The following is a 19,332-nucleotide window of genomic DNA, read 5'->3' on the forward strand; positions in this document are numbered from 1 at the left end:
CATCATGTTACAATGTTAAAAGCAAGTAACTGGAGTGAGTAATTGGCCAGTTTGGGTGCTGAGAGTGGCCTGAAAGTGCTAAGGAGACATGGCAGCGCATTGATTATTGGACCCCAGGGGTCCGAGCACTGGCTGCAAACACTGGTCTTTAGTTAAAGGCAGAGGCGACGGGAACAGAAGTCACAGCCTGCTGACCTTGACGAGTGGCTGCACACCGGATTCAACAGTTCTGATTCTGGCATCAATAAAGAGATAAAAACAGATTTTTTTTCTCTCTCTCTGCTCACCTTGGTGGTTTTAATCTTGTTCCCTGTAGCGCAGCTCCAGCCCTTCAGATCAGGAAGAACTTTGCATTCCTCCCCATCAAGGCACGGATGCATCTGGCACCACCACTTCTGCTCCACTATGGAGGCTGGACATGGCATAAAAAGAACGAAAAAATGATCCTGTCATTTTAATAATTCAAACCAATATGAAGAAAATCTTGTTGTGTGTTCCATTTCCTTTTGGTAATGATTTTTAAAAGTTTGGTTGGAATCCTGTGGTGTAATGTCGTGTTGGTTTGTTGTTTCATAACCTGGTCATTGCCTTCATTGTTCCACTTCGTTAAAAGTCTCACTTTGCGGACAGTCTGGGCTTTCTCTGGTTCACAAAGATCGCCTCTGGTAAAATTTCTACGGGGCCAATCAGCGAACAGGAGAAGTTGTGAACGATGACATCGATTTTCTGTGATGTTTTACGTTTTGTAATCTTCCATTTAAAATGTCAAGAGAGTTTCAAACACCTCTACGAAAAAAATCATCTCCCAACAGCTGAGAGCCCAGACCGTCTGTACGAAGTGAAGTGTACAACAAGCAACTGTTTTTTACCAGGCTGGGTGTTTTAGATTCATTACTATTTCTGTCTCCTCTCAGTTTTTACCCGGAAACAAACTATTTAGGTTTCCATTCTACGACTCCATTGAAAAAGCATGTGGTTAATTTGGACAATAAATATTATGAATTACATAATATACATATACCACATATTTGATTAATTTTTCATCAAATGTCTTAGAATATACAAAATGTAAAAGTAAACTAAACTGCCCCTAATATTTCACAAAAGAGGAAAAAGAAAAAGTTAAAAGAAAAAAGTGAAAAGGGAAAGAATAAGGAAGGAAAAAATGAAAGGGGCAGAATTATGTCCCTTTCCATGTGGTGAAATAAGTGATTTAAAGATCCCATGTACAGCAGACCACAAGAAACATTGTGTCATTAAAAAAAAAATATCTCGTAAAAACAAATATCCTTAGCTGCTTGATTGCCTTCGATCACCAGCAACTCAAAGAAGTTGGGGTTCAAACCTTTGTTTTTCCGACTGCTTTTACTTTGTTACAATAGTAATCAGAAGTCCCATACTCCACCGCATCACATAAAGCCAGTCAAAGTAATTACTAATTACAATCTGTGCAATTTGTGTTGTATCTGAATCTGAGATGCAGTGTTGTGACAAAGAGGAAGTAAAGTTTCTCACCACGCTGCCTCAAATGACACAAAGGGAAATTCAAAGACAAGCTGTTGAATATAACACTGGTAATGGAATTATTTAGCGGTTAGTGAATGAGTTCAATTTTAGTTTGGATTTAATATTTTTAACCATTGTGACAAACATGTAGTCTGAAACCATGATAATACTCCTTATTTCATGAGCTGGAACATGTAGAGGCAGTGGGTGTTTAGAATTGCCATCTTGTCATTTCGCGTGTTTCAAACACATTTCCGCCTGTGACACAAGGAGCCTGAAAGGTGGAATCTCTTCAGATCATCAAAGAAGCTCCCATCAAGCCATGTCAGTCTGACAGCCTTCTTAGGTTAGTGATGTAAGATTTGCTTTTTCTCTGGTAACACATCTATTTTGAATATGCAAACAAGTCTCAGCCTCAATATGATGTGTCAGGGTAGGGAAGTGATAGCAGATGCATCTTCACTCGCCTCCTAAACAAACAGCATAGAGCAGATGTACTCTATGTACAGTCTGGCATATTACAGGGGTCATTATCCATGTCTGACAGCCCCCTCCAGCAGCGTTTATGCTTTTCATAATGAGGAGGGGTTTTTTATAATCCAAACACAATGCATCCCCTGCAATGGTAAAACTGCAAAGAATGAAGGCTTTATGACGGGAGGAAATCAATTTGTGGAACACAAACGTGTAAAAAGAGTTTCGGGTCAACTCCAAGCAGAAGGAGTTGCTATTAAAAAAAGCCACAAAGGTTTTTACAACAAAATGAAATGGGAGTATTGATGATCAAACAAAGTGGAGAGACTATATTTCACTTAGAGTTAATAGGGCTTTAAAACACGGCGACGGCTCAGACCAGACACATAACCTGATTCAAGTCCTGAAATCTTTTAGTTGTCCTTCAGTTCATATTTTTATTTCATGTTAGCTTGAAACTCATGAGCTTTGAAAAAAAAAACCTACTAACTGCTTATGTAAGGTTTTAGAAATACGTTAAGTTTGAATCAAAAAATAATTTAGTGCATGTGCCAGTGGGGATTTGTGTTCAAACCGTGTAGATCTGCCAAGAAGAAGAACACTGTAGCCAATTCAGAAGCCAAAAACAGCAGACAGCAGAGAGCCTAAAAGCACAAAACTGGAAACCAAACCTGAAAGCTCTGACTAATGATCAACATGTGGGCTTCTAAACAGTCTTACCACAAGCTTTACTAATATAACCCTCGCATATTGAAGCCTGTAGAACATTTTAGAGCAATTTTTAGCCTGTTGGCTTGCTGCTTACACACTTGCGCATGTACTTAGGAGCGGCACTGTTTTCAGGTGGAAAAATCTAAGAAATTAGAGTGGGAAGATGTATAAATCACAGAAAACACTTATTTTTAATGCCGTGAAGATAGATTTTAAAAAGCTTATGTACTTCTACAGAGTGAAGGGGGGGAAAAACTTACCATGACGGCCACTCCAGTCATGGGAAAAACAAAGTATAGTTGAAATACAGCAGAAAAGTACCAGAGACTACTGGAGATCAGATGACGAGGCGTCATAAGATGGTAAGCTAATGTACCCATAATCGTTTTATGAAATTCTGTGTTTTGCAAAAACTGGACCGTAATTCCTGTTCAGTTATGTAAGAGAGTGATTAAAACACAGAAAACCACTTGTTTAAAGTTCTTGCTGATACAGGTGACTCTACAAGTCTAAACTATGGGGTGCATGTAGTTTTTTTTCTCATGTCTCCACTGATTTTTTTTTCTCCCAATGACGGCCTTTCCATTTGCTCCATCCTAAAATTCCCAGACGCAAGTTTTCTTAGAAGTCTGGAGGTTCATTTATCTTCATATGAAGAGGAGCTTGTCTCACACGAAGAGGAGCTAAAGGTAATCCCTGGTCGTAGAGGAAAGAATAATTAAAAGGTTAAGTGCTTATCATTTTTTCTCTCCCTGAGATCAACGGAGGGGCTTTAAACTGAGACTGGTGGCTCACAGCTCTAATTTGCAGAAAATGTCAATACTAAAATGTCAGGGAATAGGTCAAACCCGAGCTATCCGGAGTTTCGCCAGAAAGCAACGCTTTTCAAACCAAAGTGAAGCTGCCACCTTGGCACAGTCTGGGAGTCGGGCATATTAGCATGCTAAGAGACCCTTTGGGTCACTGACTCATTCAGGCCTAATAAAGCCTTCAGGAGTACCTTTCTAGAGCTTCTGGATTCAACTCGAACATCACTTTGTGTAGTCTTACTCATTTTAATCGATCAAGCTAAAAGAAAAGAGTAAAAACAAAATGCCTTTCAGGTTGTTTTCACACCTGGTATGTAGTGTTGGTTCGACTTTGAGCTAAAATTGCAACATTTGTTTCATTTTCAGCTGCTGGGGTTCTCTTTCACACTGCACTGTCAAATGAACCAAATCCTTGAAAAGCCCGTTTACATCCTCACCTGTGGGGGCGCTGCCCCAAGAGTCACTGAAGAAAACGACACAAAAACCTCTGAAGACACTGAGCACAATGTCCGTCTTCATGAAACAGAAACGACAGACTGGACTCAGATTTTAGCTGTTGTAGGATTTGTCTTTTGTCTTTGGCAATAGACCACAAACCATTTCTTTTGCTAACACTAGACTTGCATGTTTGTTTTGGTTGTATTTACCCAGAATGCTCGGTGCTACAGTTTGTTTCCACTTAGCGTTCACATATGTATTTGAACCACATCAGAGTTTATGTCAACTGAACTGAGACCGAGTTTTGCAGGTCATATTTTTGGTCCACATCCGAGTTTGATTGCGCAGTCACACCTCCCCAAACGGACCAGACTTACTAGGCACTCAACAGTGTTGCGGACTGAACAGGACTGGTATGTGAATCGATATCAACAGCAGTGCTATCACGAGGATCGCTGCCTCTTTGTGCTAGTTCCACTGGAAATGAATGGAGAGGGAGCGACGTCGCCTCCTGTGGGTCAGGCCCTTCCGGCGCAAATGTACTGTGAGAAGAACGAGGCCACTGCCAAGAGCCAGAAACAAACGCCAGAAATGTCCATTTTTGGTGTGCTTGGTTATAATACAACAGAATCCTCCAATTCTCCAAATAAAAAAAAAAAAATAAATATATGTATATATAAATTAAATTTCATTCAGGGTGGCATTAAAACGTCTTAAATTTGACTTCCTGAAACCAGCAGATCCTCATTTGCATATGACATTATGCAGTAATAATGTAAACTGAAGGAATATTAAGAAGTGAAAAATGAGAAAGAAGTGAAGCTCATGAGCGAATCAAGAATTTGAACTCTTCTCTCACATCCACTTATAGATTTCATAACATCAGTTATTTTAAGCTTCATGTTTCTCCCATTTTTCAAGCTGCAGACAGACATGCTGAGGTGTGACCCGTAAGCTAATTTGATTCACTTTCTTTCTCGATACATTAACAGGTGTAAATGATCCGATCCCTCTCATGTGAGTTGGGTCTCAGTATGGTTCCTTTAACGGTAACAGCAACAGTTATAATGTATAAACAACTTAGAAAAAAGGTGACCTGAGAACACGTTCTGCTCCAACAGCCTTTCAGGACTTTTCCAACTTTTCAAACTGAGTGTTCAGGAAGCTGTGATGAGATCAGCAAGTCTATTCCTCAAGACTTGTACAAAGAAGCATCAGCAAAAGAAAAAACAGAATTCCATCTATATCTATAGAATAGAAGATTCCTAATGAATAATTGAGTGAGTGGACTGTACCATCGACGCAGGACGGGGCGGCTCTGGTGGTACCGGCCACTTGGCCTGGAAAGCAGGAGCACTTCACTGTTTGAGACCGCTCCTCGATTTTGTTCTTGTTGCAGCAGCGGTGCAGCGCCACCACCTCACAGGTCCCCGTCCGGACATGGTGCGCAGCTGTGGGGGAAAGAGAACAAAGGAAAGAGGAAGAATTACCTTCAACATGCACGGCATCGGCCTTTGACTAGGCCTGAGACAGATGGCTCTCTGTGGTCTTTGTTACAATATTTATGTCACTTAACACAGGAAAGGCAACCACTAAATTACCTTAAAAGGACATGTAATATTTGTATATGCACATAAGTATCCACACCCCACGAACTTTCATACATTCTGTCATGATACAACCTCTAAGATTAATGGAGACATATAATGCAAAATTCACATTTTGCATATTTTTGTACTTACATTTCGGTTTCTACTGCTTTAAAAAAAACAAAAAACATTTGGTCATTTTTTTGGGACTGAGTTTATGATTTTGTTGTCTGGAAAACAAGCCATTTCAAAAACTTCTGGAATGTAATGAGACGAACCAGTAGGCACTGCCCATCACCCAGCAACACCAGTACCACCAAGCCTGTCTCCTAGCAACACAAACTGAGCTCCCGCATGTTTAGTCAGCTGGTTTCACCGCTGTATGTGCTGCATAATGGCTGCTGAAAAAGACGAGTGTTTTGTTACTGACTTTCCATCCAGAAACCACTTGCTGCATTCTTGTTGGTTGTACAGGAGGCTCCACTTCTGCTTTTCATACACATACGGCAATGTAATTACGGATTTGTTTGCAGACATTTTCAGGTGCGAGTGTAAAAATTGAGTTGGGGGGGCATGATGAGAGGCCCTAAAACAAATCATTCTGAAAGGAGTTTAATGCAGGCACAACTAATATCACATTAAGAATGATTTTATGCAAATAATAATAATAAACATATTTTGTAGTCCATATACAGGTTAGACATATCCTAACCTGTTCAAGGGAGCATAATAGGTCACTTTGGTGTCACTACTGTCTCTGTTATTTAAGACTGCATTGTCACTGTTTTTGTACAACCGATGTTGCTACGCAGCAGTTCATCTGGGTGTAGTTCTGGACTATGCATAAATTCAAATTCTGTAATTTATGCATAGTCCAGCAGTGGAAGATTCTGCTAATATTGTGTAAATGGATAATTTCTGATCAGAATTGTAAGGGGTGTGTTTAAAAATAGCAGTGTGGACTTCAATCAGTGAACAACCAAGTGACTCTTATTTAAGGACGAACGGCAGCGAGTGTTGGATGAGCTGGACTCCAGTCCTCCAGGCCTGCTGTCCTGTAAACTGAAGATGTTTCTTCTTCTGCACACCTGAACGAAATAATGAGGTCATTATCAGGACTCTGGAGGACCTGACTGAACCGAGGAGGTAATTCACATCTTTTGAACTAGAGACACAGCTACAAGGTTGCAGGACTGTGGCCCTCAAGGACCGGATTGCAAACCTCTGAGGTAGTAAAGACGGGGGTGTTGAAGAGAGTTCAGGGCTTAAAAAAGTATGATACAATAAATGTGACATTATTTAAATAGTTCCTCAGAAGAAGGAAGCTTTTTTTTTAAGTAAAAATCTCCAATATGTGAGGAGGAAAGTGCAGCTCTGCAGTATTTGCAGTCAATTTCCAGATCACGCTCCATTGTCTGAATTATTTAGAGGATGAGCTTTCCCATCCTGTTTTAATTGCATGTGACATTTTCATGAGGTGTCTTTTTTTCCCTGCAGAGGGACTATCTGCTGCTGGGGTAAACAGAAAGTGTGGAAATGACAGCATGAAAACTGTTGCTTAATTGTTCACACTGTAAGATCTCAACAGATCCGATTTAATCAGCTTCAGCTTCAGGTTCCTGGACTGACGGATGGAAACGGTTTGACGGAGGATTTAATGGAATCATCATCTTTGCTCTCACAAAATAATGTGGCAAACTATTCAGTAGCTTTTTGGGTTCAAGCTAACTACAGCTAATGTTTCCTTCATTTTCTCCTAACTGGGCCGTCCAATGACATTCAGACTTATTTGCACTGTTTCAAATTTTGCAGCATCACAGCCACCATCCTAGTGGTCGATGTTTATGAAGCAGAACAAAAACGATCCACTGATGGTCACTTCTTAGAATATCAATACCAGTTTGACAAATAAAACTCAGCTGATATTAACGAGCGATATTAATTTTCATTTTGTTGCTGCTTGTTTCTACAGGGGGAGACTGGTCATGTGTTGTGATAGTGATGCAGCAAAGGATTGTGGGGAGAAGAGGCGGTACATAGCCAGAGTTCACCAACTCCACTTCTGGACTCTGTTCACTGATTGGGTGACTGCTTGTGCTGGTTGTATTTAGTGGGGATCAAAATAAAAGGCAGCTGAGATAAAATATGTACAAAAAAAATTAAAGCATGGACTAATTTCATTCCACTTCACAATTATACCCTCAAAATCCTAATAAATACTCTACAGTTTGAGAAAGGCCTCGTGCTTAACTGCTGTCCGCTTCAAAGAAATAAGAGCAAAAAGATGCCAGGAAACGACAGATCCAGTATTAAGAGCGAAGGAGCAGGAATAGAACTGCTGTTCTGATTATACAGTCATTTGCTACTTTTGATAACCTGCCTCCGCTTACAATCCCACCTGTTTCTCTTGGAGCATTAAAAACGACGCAGGTAGTCGAGCTAAATTAGTGGGAGCCTTACTCATGCGCCGGCTGCCAAACACGGAGCGATATGAAAGACAAACACGCGGCGTGCCGAACCGCTGCAGATGCTTGAAAGGGAATTTCTGCCAGCAGTTTCACGCTGAGAGGCTGTGGTGTTTTGACTAGATTTGGAGTTCCACTTGGATGCCTGCCCAGATTCCCCTGCAGCAGCGAAAACACGCAGGGAAAGTGCTTCACGGAGGAATCTTTGCGTTCTGGTCCTAAACCCGCTGAGAGGAGCCCTCACGCTGCCGTTTGCTCCGTCTCTCATCTCTTTTTCTCCAATCTTGTAAGACGACAAGGATGACAGGGTGGAATTTAAATAGCGGGACGCTGCGTCCTGGTGGCTAAACGTGCATCTGTTCCCAGCTGGGGCCTGCATGTCGCCGGTAACATCCATCCATCCATCCATCCATCCATCCATCCATCCATCCATCCATCCATCCATCCATCCATCCATCCATCCATCCATCCTCTCTCCTGGTATTTACTGCTGCTGTCACGCTCACCGTCTCCCAGCGAAGGCAAAGAGGAAAAGCAGCCATGCATGGAAACTTTCAGATGTGCTTCCGGAGAAAGTCTGGGGGAAGTTATTAATACTTGATGTTGGAAATGGCAGAAAGTTTGACATTTACTGTACTTTGAACCGAGCTGGAGATGTTTTATTGAGGAAGTCGTAACGGCGGTGTTTATAGGAGACACAAGGATCGGGTTGTGTGCTGGGAAACAGGAATTACAGACTGTTCAGAGAATCATTTCCGGTATTTATAGGAATGCCTTTCAGTCATGCAACATATTTTTGAATCTCAATAAAAAAAATGGATTATAATCTCTAATAGCTATTCTTTGCTTTTGTCCACTGCACTACCTAAGTAGTTTGGTCTGAAGGCAGCAGTTCAGGTGTTCTTTGTCAGATGAGTCCCACTTACGATTTTCTGTTTTAGAAAAACTACAGAAACAGGCAAAAGATGTCATACATTAAAGTAGCCGTACCAGATGTTCTACTTGGTTCTAATAATTACTAGAGAAAGAAAACAGATTGTATTAATAATGTGTTTTTTTAATGCCAATATTAATATCACCACACACAATTTGAACCTTATTGCAATGAATTTTGTTGAACATAGATGCTAATTTATTATTAAACGTGTCAATTCATGTCCCTGGAGCTCCTTATACATGCATTATACAAGTTTTTTTCCCCCTCTTTTTTTTTAAACATTGATTTCTACAGTCAAACATTAAAACATATTTTCAACAATATCATATTTTATATGTTGGATGTTAAATCTGTTTATGTTTCCTCCAGGGATAAACGAAGTGAGAATTCAAGTTATCAATACAGTTCAAGGTACCATGCATCGCTCCCTGAGGGACACCTGATATTACAGTATGAGAGCTGCAACTTTAATGTGTTCATTTTGATTAATTAATTTCATATTTCAACTTTTTAATGCAATTAATGTCTATTTTACACGGCAGTCAAAAATTAAAAGTGAAAGACTGAAATCAAGAATTCTTGTGTTTTTGTGGCCCTGATCCTCTTCGGTTTAAAAAAATGTTCCGCTTCCAGAAACAGAAACTATGAGACCCTGGTGTCGAAGCAGCCTGTTTTTTTATTTTCCATCTGTGGCTCTAAATCAGCTTTCAGAAAGGTTTCTTCTCCTCTCCTGGTGCAGAGCTGAAAAGATTCTACTCAAGAAGCGTTTATACATCGGTCTCTGGAGAATCTGCCAAAGCAGAACGCTCACTTTGTCTTATTCATGAAGCTGTTGGGAATGATAATGTGATCATTGCATAAGTTTGTATGCAGCACCGGGTAGCACCTTCCACCTTCCATATGGGGGAATTTTCCGAGCACTGATTTGAGATTGTGAAAAGCCTAAAAATGACATTAAAGTTGGCGTACAGGTGACGTCTGGCAGAGTTTTTCTTCCTTATTTTTCGACCAGGTGCTTTTTTTTTTTTTTTTTTTTTTTTACATAACTCATTTTTACTGCAAACTGCAGAAAATGGAAGGCGCAGAGGAAGTAATGATCTTTGGAGCGGACAGCATCGGCTATAAGTCAGAACATCAAAGTTCTACATCATTGCAACGTTAACAGCTGTATGCAAAGCACCTCAGGTGATATACTGCAAAGTGAATCGGCGGCTTCCCGCCCGGCGCCCCGGACCCACTAATACCTGAAAATAAAGAGCAGGAGCTGTCAAATATATTTCACTCCTCGCAGGTTCAAGGCCGCCTTGTACAAAGTGTGTGCTTTGATTTTTTGCTAAGTGGTTCGCCGTCATGGAGGCTGAAAATCAAGGCTGGAAAGAGTCTGCCGGGATCGGCCCGGTGCGGCTTGAAGGTCAGAATTTAAACTCTTTCCTCCCAGTTGGCCAGATGGACGTAAAGTATGAAAAATTCTGTTTGGAATGGGAAATTCCAGATCAGTCGTGGCCTTGCTAGTTTTATAAGTATAAAAAAATGAAGAGATTTTCCAATTACAAAGAGGGTTTGTTTGCTGCTTTTTAAGAGATTTTGTTGGAGTCAAAATCAACACTCACTCTTCGCTGAATAAGCCTCAAAACAAATGTAAGTTTTGTTGTAGCAACTTAATCTCTCACTAAAAAAAATAACACTTTTGTTTTTATCTAACTAAAAATGTGTCTAACAGGGAAATGTAATCTGGTCAAAAATAATAAAAAAATATATATATATATACTGGTACATTTTAAAGAAAATTAAGCATTTTCTATTTAATGAGGCTTTTTTAAAGAGTATGCAAGAACTTTTAATTGGTCTGTGCTTCCTAATTCCATAAGGTATGCAAAGACATAATAGAAAAACATTTTCTTTTTAGCTGTTCATCAAAATAGCAAAGATAGAACATGCCATACCATAAACACCCTGCAAGGGTAAGAAGGCATTTGAGGCTGAGTGTTTCTGTACTAACGCATAAAATAAGTATCGTTTTGTAGTTTGTCCATTTTTTTTGGAACCTTTGTATTCACGTTTCTGGTACATCCACAAATCTGACGTACCAGCCATGGGGTTCATTTTTGCTTCATGAAATTATATCAAGAGATGCTGGAAAATACTTTTAATTAACCAGAACGTTTATATGTACAACAAAAAAATAAAGTATTAAAGTCTGTGTAGTAATAGTTCAAGCAAATTTCTAATACATAAACATGGAAGGAAAATTAAAGCAATCTTCCATGTTTTTGTGCAAAAATGAAACAAGTTTCTATTTTAACATTTTGATTTCTTTACTGATTTTTGATATTTAAAACAATGTAATTGCCAAAGCATGCTTTACTGTTTGCAATTTGAAAAACTTTGTCTCTAGGTAATGACGCTTTTTTTTTTTTGCTTTCAAAACCACCTCAGAAAACCTTCCTGCACACATGCAAATGTCTGCTGTCACAATCGGATCAAACTGTTCCCTCTGCAAAACAAACCAAAACGTCTTGGACATACAAACCGCTCATCATGCCAAGCCGTGCAGGTGCCACAGAAACACACCGTTCACATTCATAAAGCCAATGTTTTCCAGGAGACAAGGACAGCGATGCCATCCCAAATTTGCGCAGAAAGTCACTCAGTTTTAATAAAAAAAAAAGAATCCCCTATGAATCAGATGAGTTTCTGCAGCAAAACATGTTTACATCCCGACATGGATGGAAAAACCGGCTCCTGTTTCTGCACTAATCTGGTTTTCCATCAATACCGCTGCAAACTCCAAACACGACTACGTTAGATATGATAAGACTTGGTGAGATAAAACTTGTTGAATGTATTTGACTCTGTAGGGTGAAGAAAAATAACATATTAAATGTATACTGCACTATAGAAAATCTTAGATAATGTGGTCAGGTGGTTTTTAAACTGTTTTATAACACATACAACCTCACTTCAGTAAACACCGGTTTAAAGTAGCGCCATAATGATCAATGTTTTATAACAGTAGAAAAGGTGAGAAATGTTTTTCATTCTTCTATATAAATATGTGTGCTTATGGTTTAACTGTAGAATCCATTTCCTCTCCAAAATCTGATCCATCTAGTACCAAGTAGGAAGGAAATAACTCAAAATTTTAAGGGAGTTTTTCCACCTGATGGTCTGGTAGAGTCGGTTTGATTAGAGATCAAAGTTGCAACATTTTGTTACATTTCCAGTTGCTGTGGTCGTCTGTCGCTCTGCACAGTCAAATTAACAAAATCCTTCAAAACACTTGTTCACCTCCTCGCCTGTGGTGGCGCTGCACCAAGAACCAATGACAGAAATGATATGGAAACCTCTGAGGAAGATACAGAGCGCAACTTTCTTCTTCAAGAAATGCAAATAAAAATTGAGTGGCGTCAGATATTAGCAGTTGGACGATTTCTCTTTGTTCTTTTCTCCTGCTAGAGCTATCAAGTGTTTGTTTTGGTTGTATTTACCCAGAAGTTCCTGCGTTATAGTCCACTACCTGCATTTGGAGCAGTCTGTGGTCTACTTAGCGTTCACATTGGCATTTGAACCACATCAGAGTTCACTTCAACTGGACTGAGACCGAGACTTATAGGCAGACCAGAGTTCACTTTTTGGCCATTTATGCATTCACACCTCCACAAATGAGTCGGAATTTCAAGGCAAATGAACTAGAGTTTGATTAAAGCGGACTGAACAGGGCGGGTGTGAAGGCACACTCAGAGACAAAACTGGATTTAAGCATCTAGATGGAAAACCTGAAAAAGCTCTAAAAGACTTGAGAGTGGGGCAGATGTTCGTCTTGCTGCAGGACAATGACCCGGAACGTTGAGCTACTGCCGTCCAAAGCATGTGCTGAGATGGTTCAGTCAGATCCAACAGAGGAACTGCATCTGGACTGACTGAGGTTGAGTTACTTCCAAAGAAGAAAGAGAAAAACATTCTTCAGCCTCATCATTTTCAAATAATCGACACCGTCACGCAGCGCTTTGCGTCGGTCTATAGCGTCAAACCCCAATACATTAAAGTTTGTGGTTGTAATGTGACAAAATGTGGAAAAGTTCAAAAGATGGAAATGCTTTTGCAAGTCACTGTAGCAGGCTGCACGGAAATTGCTCACTTTGCATATTTCTGCCGGACCATGCTGCGCTGCGTTCGCTCTCCCTGCCAAATTACTGACTCACTCTGCTTTCCCAAGAATAATGCCTTCCTCCCAGTCAGATGTGACCTTACCGCCATGTTTCCATGGGAGGAAGAGTCCAGATGCTGACAGCCAAGAGAGAGAGAGAGAGATGGAGAGCTTTTCCTCCCCATTTCCTGCATAATAAAAGCAGTTGTTGCCTTTGTGTCTGCGGGGCTCACCTGTCGTCCCTTCTGTCGACTTGGACAGCTCCAGGACTCCGACCACAAGCACCATAACAAGAAGAGCCCCTTTGCTTCTGATCTGCATGCACCGCTCACTCATCCTGCGACAGAGAGGAGAGAAAGGGAGGTTCAGATCATCAGACAAAATGTTCACCAGGCAGAGATAACCAAGTCAGGGTTAGGGTTAACTGAATGGTTTTGTATGACTGTTGCTGAAACTGAACTGAAAATGTGGCTAAACACAGTTTGGATTTGGTTTGGCTGTTTGTTTCCCCCCCTCATAAAATCACTGTTTCACTGCAAAAACACAAAGTCTTACCAAGTATTTTTTGGTCTAGTCTTTAGTCCAAATATATTTGTAAACTTGTAATAAGACAAAACTAACTTCTTTCAGCAAGATATGCTTGTCTAGAGTCAATAGAACTTTTAAAATGATGAAAATGTTCTAGTTCCATCTTATAAGTGAAATAACCTGCTGCCTGTGGAGCTAGTACATTTTCATCAATAATAAGGAAGTATTGACTTAAAACTATATATAAATGTATGTATATAAAAATTTTGTTTGTTTGGGTTTTTTTTTTTCAGAAAAGTTACTTTTAAGTTAGATTTATCTGTTTTTTAGCTGCACTCATACATTTGCACTCGAAACACGACCAAAAATATTTGGTAAAATTTTGTGTTTTTGCAGTGTTGAGAACTGTATCATCTATTTACTCAGTTATCTTTGTGTGATAATTAAGTTTGATGACATTTGATGATTTGACACGTTTAGGTGTGACATAAACCAGAATCTGTAGAGGAGACAAATATATAAAATCCTTTTTCACTGCACTATTATCAATGCTCGTGACACCCTGAGCATCTGCAGCTTAAGCCCCTTTCCTCTTGTCCTTTGCTTCTAGGAGTGATGGGCAGCAGGTGAAGAGCTGCTGCTTCCGCACCGAATTCATCTCTCCAAAAGTGCGTCTCTTCCCGCCGCATCCCCTCTCCCTAATGAAGTGTGCATGAAGCCGAGGCCGCGCTGCGTTAAACCATCTGGCGCGGGCCGTTATCACTGACAGGCCACGATCAAATTTCAAACAAGGATGCAGGAGCGGCACGGTGATTACCGGAACAACCGCCGTATCGCATGGCGGACGCGTACAGCGTTACAAGCTGCGTTTCTGCCTCATTTGCCGCCTCGTGCCTCTCATCCGCCGGCTGCGCTGACATATAGATCGGCTGAACCTCATCAGGGATCTCAGATTATTTGTGTAATTAAGTTTATTTTCGCTGGGCAAACATGACCTTTTATGAAGGTTTTGTTGTACCCAACAGAATCGCAGAGGAATTCTGAGTGGGAGGGAAAAAAACCCAAGACAGACATGTTTTAGTGGGCTCTGCAATTAGAAACTGACGCCTGTCATGAATGTGTTGCTGAAGGATGAGTTTAATTACCATCTTCCTGTTTGTCCATTCTTAAAAACCTCACTTCTAAGAAAATTAGCTTTATGAATAATAAACTTGTAAGATGTTTCCTGGATTATATAACTTCAATAGCAGGGGAGAGAAATTATTATTATAGGTAAAAATGAATGTCACTGTTAACATGTAAAGAAGCAACTTCGTCACTCTGATGGATTAAAAATCAAACTCTTAGAAGAGTAGTTTCTACAGAAAAACATCAAAACATAAAAAATAATTCAGAAAACTCTGTTCCAAACAACAAACTGCAGACTATATCTGACATGAACGTTCTGGGGAGGACTTTGTTCGTCCCAACTCCAATACAAACACAGAAATGTAATGTTTACAGATTTGCAGTGAATGAAGTCCTGAATCATAATGCACGATATATCGGCATAACATTGGTATCGTCAATATTAGTTAAGTTTTAACATATCTACAAAACAACATTAACCCGTTTTTAAATATAGATTGGTATCGGCCAACGTATGTCTTTTTTCTTAGCAACGTTAGTAATTTTTTAACATATTGGAATCGGCCAGTGTAAGTCGTTTTTTAACACGTGTATCAGCCAATGCTAGTCATTTTTCCATATCATTTTGGCCACTGTTAGTCATTTTTTAACAAATCATTTCGGTCCAATAAGTAAAACTGGGCCGATACCAACAGTCAGTATTGATTTCCAGCTTTTCACAGTTCGTGTTTCTGGAACCAAAGGGGAGAAAACAAATACCAAACATGGTACCTGTTTGGTGTGACAGTGATTGTGATGCAGTGAAGGATTGTGGGAGTTTTAGCTGAAGCTAAGGAGCTTTTCACGGTGTCAAAAGTGTAGTGAAATTTATAAAATATCGGCACATATTGGTTATCAGACACAAGAGCAACATCAGCTTTGGACATTGGCCCAATTTTTCAGATCAGTGTACATCAGTAAATGCATCTGCATGCAGTGAGGGGTGAAGTTATTTTATTTTTTTAGAAACTTTTTATTCTTATAAACCAGAAAGCACATCACTGTCACAAAATCGTGAATGATAGGGTGAAATTCTGCAGGTAGCAGAACGACACAGTCAATGATGTCACAACTAAAAGTTTGAGAACAAGGAAGAAAAGACTAAAGTTTCATTTTTACTTTAATAAATGATTTTTTTTTTCTCACATCATACAGCAAAGCAGAAATATTTTTTTGGCTTCCCAGCGAACACAAGGTAACTGGAGAGATACGTGGAAGGAAATTGACCTGACTGTGGAGTGTGATAGCCATGTAATGTAAAGCGTGTGTATTTTCTCAAGTGGCCTTCAAGCTATAAACCTATTATCTGCCTGCTGTCTCCTAATGTTCATGGGAACAGATTTATAGTCGGCGTTTGCTCTCTGAAATGGAGGCAGGGTGGAGATGGTGGCCGGCCGACGTTTCTATGTAATTCACAGCAATGAGTATGTGTGAAGAAGGAAAAAAAAAAACAGTCAGCGGTGACTGAGTGCACGACAGAACGCCACGCGGCGTCATTTGTTGACTGCCGTCTGCGCGCGCTGCTCTGTAAATGACATCTCATGGTCCCTGAAAGCACCGTGTCGTCACCGGCGCAGCGGCGCGCGAGTCACCTCGTATTTGTTACACTTTGAGGCCGTTTTATTTTTTAACCTTGACTGGGTGGTTTGTATCAACCTCAGAGACGCACCGCACATTCTTATCTGGAGGGAAACATAATAGGATCCAGCCAGAGTTCATTAGACATTTTGAACACTGTTTAAATGTGCTGTGTGTGTGTGTGTGTGTGTGTGTGTGTGTGTGTGTGTGTGTGTGTGTGTGTGTGTGTGTGTATGCAGTCTGTATGGGAGATCGGCTCCCATACAGACTGCATATCAAGCAGTTGGTTTGACTATGTTAATTTACATGCCTTCTGTATGTGTTGCTCTTACAGTTCAGTGAGAAAGTTTTAAGAGATTATTTCTGTTTTTGCATTTTTTTCAACATTTAACCAATTCTCATAATCAAAAAAATCAATTAACTTCATTTTGTAACATAAAATATCTATTTAATCAAGGAACATTTTTTAGTTGATTAAATGTTCATTTATGAATTGACTATGAAAATCCAATTTAAAAAAAAAGAAGCTAAAGTTCAATGTCATGTCAAAAGCCTCCAACTAGCATCTTGATGAAACAGTGAAAAACGTCTCCCTGTGTTTGAACGAAAAAATATCTAATCGCCCCCTGCAGTCTGGTTCTGCATCTTCCTCCTCTACAATAAAGTCAAATAAATTACAATTTGTTTTTGTCTCTCTTCAAGCCAAGTGAGGCTGTTTATTTTCTATGAAACACACAATGGCAGCATCTTCGGTAGTTCTTCTTCTCTTGTTATTTTGTTATGTAAAAATAGTTGAAATTGGTCAAGGAAAGACTATTGTGAATTTGTTCTGAATATCCAGTGAAATTTGGTCTCAAGCATCAAAGAAAGAATGAAAAACATCTGCTTTCTTTTGTTATTTTATTCAAGCTGAACTTGACGTTTCATCGTACATTTAATGCGCCACATGACGGAGGACTCAAATTAGCTTTTGGGGAGAAACAAAGTAAAAACTTGAGCTGGAAAATTTTTCATTATCATTTCAGTCTGAGAATATCTTCTCTGTGTGTAATGTATGCATGCACAGAACAGAGCCTTTAGATAAACACATAATGATATGCAGATGACTGCCACAAGCAGGAAACATGAAATGCACGGTGAAGTAAGTAAGGAGGCGAGCAGAAACAAACACTAATAAACCCAAGTATAAATGAAAAGTGTAATTATCCCCCCGACTGTCATGGTGCTTCTGTGGCTGCCAGGAGGCAGAGTTCCTGCTCCACCTGAGGACTCTTCACTAGTCGTGTAAACAACCACGCATCTCATTTCAGCCCAGCCGCTTTAGTATTCTCTACGATTTGCCTGCTTCGGTTCACCGAGTCGGGTTGGCTGTCCTCTGGTCCCGTGGTGTCGATGGGTAAATTAGCTTAAAACGGAAGAAAACAACATTCAGGTTCTGCTTGGGCTGCAGCGGAAGAAGCGATAAACAATTTTATGAAATGATATGAAATAGATTTATTGGCAGGTCCTGTTCCCATTGTGGTTTTTCCTGAAAAAAAAAAAAAAATCGATTGGGAAAGTTTAGCAGGGCGGTGCAGCGCTGCCGGGAGTCAACGTCGACTTTATTGCTTCTGGTGGAGAAATAACACTTTTCCACAGACGCAATATATATATGACCCCTAAACTTGACACGTTGTCCAATATATTTTCTCACCTGTTCTGACATTGAGACAAAACAATATATCAAAACATTTCCAGTTATGCCCCCTTTTTCCTCTGCAGCTGGCAGGAACGGGCTAGCCGTAGCGTTGTTAGCTAGCTGCTGATGAACTTCAGCTGTTTTAACACCCAGTAACGATACAGTCAGCTGACGAGGTGAAACCCTGAACAATGATGATTTCATAAAAATTTTAATGTCTGGTATGTTTCCACAAATAGCCACCGTCCTAAAATAATGGATTATGTAGTTTTTTGCCATAAGATGATTCTGACTTAGGCCAGGTGACAACATGAAAACGTAGCAAAGGGAGGACTACGTGTTTGACGAACACGTGTTCCTGTCAGGTAGAAGTGCTCCTTTTTGCTCTTAAGCCTGTTGCACTAAGCAACTAATCAATTAATTGCATAATAAAAAATTAAAAAAATTTGATTTCTTTTGAAAGACAATTTTGTTTCATAATCCACTTTATTTACATTTTATCATTTTTGGTGGTTGGGTTTTATTTTGGAAATTTAAAGCATCCTCCAGTTAAGTGCTCACTACAAAAAAACAGGTTATTGGTATTTGAGAGGGTGAGCTCTCGAAGATCAATAAACATTGGTAATATAATTATTATTATGTATTTGATATAAAGGATCAATTTGGTGCCAGTGGGCTTTTATTGTTTTACTGTTTCTTGCCTTACTTGTTTTTTGTTTTGCACCTTGGACAAATAAAAATTTTGCAGTTACTTTTGACATTTAAGAAATTCTACTTCCACCGACCCTAAAATACAAACCTAATTTATTTATTGAGTTCAAGGGAAAAAAAAAAACCGGTGTGTATGTGTGCGTGTGTGTGTGTGTGTAGTTCCACGTGTAGCTAATTGGTTCCCACTTCACTAAGAGAAAATTAGAATGAGTGTTTCTTATTTCCATTTTTTTGTAAACTGGCAGCCCTCTTTCTAAATGAGTCAATACCTAATTAGCTTGAGAAGTTCAGAGTTTTGCTTTCGACATTATCTCACGCTGTTTAAGATTAACCCCTTCCTGCTCATATTACCCACCCACAGCCATTTCAGCAGAGCTGGAACTGCGTTGCTCTGGTGGGAGTTTAGCTCCTAAAGTCCCCCGTCTGATCGCTCAGGCAGGAGAGAAATTCCAACACATTCAGCATCTTTAGCATTTTCGGCAGTGTACAAATGAAAAGCGCGTCCGACTGCAAGCAGGTGCCGTTTCAGAGCGATCGTCTGTAAAGCGTGTCTGATTCAGCGAGCGCTTTAACAAAATGAAGGGCTTTAAGCAG

The 19,332-nt window shown here is 39.8% G+C and overlaps 1 protein-coding gene across 1 annotated transcript; it reads right to left on the bottom strand.

The window, feature by feature from the left end:
- Positions 1-180: 180 nt before the first annotated feature.
- tafa2 (TAFA chemokine like family member 2) lies at positions 181-13,412 on the bottom strand. The gene is made up of 4 exons (XM_088003526.1): positions 13,310-13,412; positions 5,234-5,389; positions 288-412; positions 181-207 (listed from the first exon to the last, which is right to left on the bottom strand). The coding sequence occupies exons 1-4, from the start codon at positions 13,410-13,412 to the stop codon at positions 181-183; spliced, it is 411 nt and encodes a 136-aa protein (XP_087859652.1).
- Between the last annotated feature and the right edge of the window lie 5,920 nt (positions 13,413-19,332).

Source organism: Poecilia mexicana, unplaced genomic scaffold (assembly GCF_051168715.1).
Source record: "Poecilia mexicana isolate PSO_F unplaced genomic scaffold, ASM5116871v1 scaffold_23, whole genome shotgun sequence".
Taxonomy (NCBI): domain Eukaryota; kingdom Metazoa; phylum Chordata; class Actinopteri; order Cyprinodontiformes; family Poeciliidae; genus Poecilia; species Poecilia mexicana.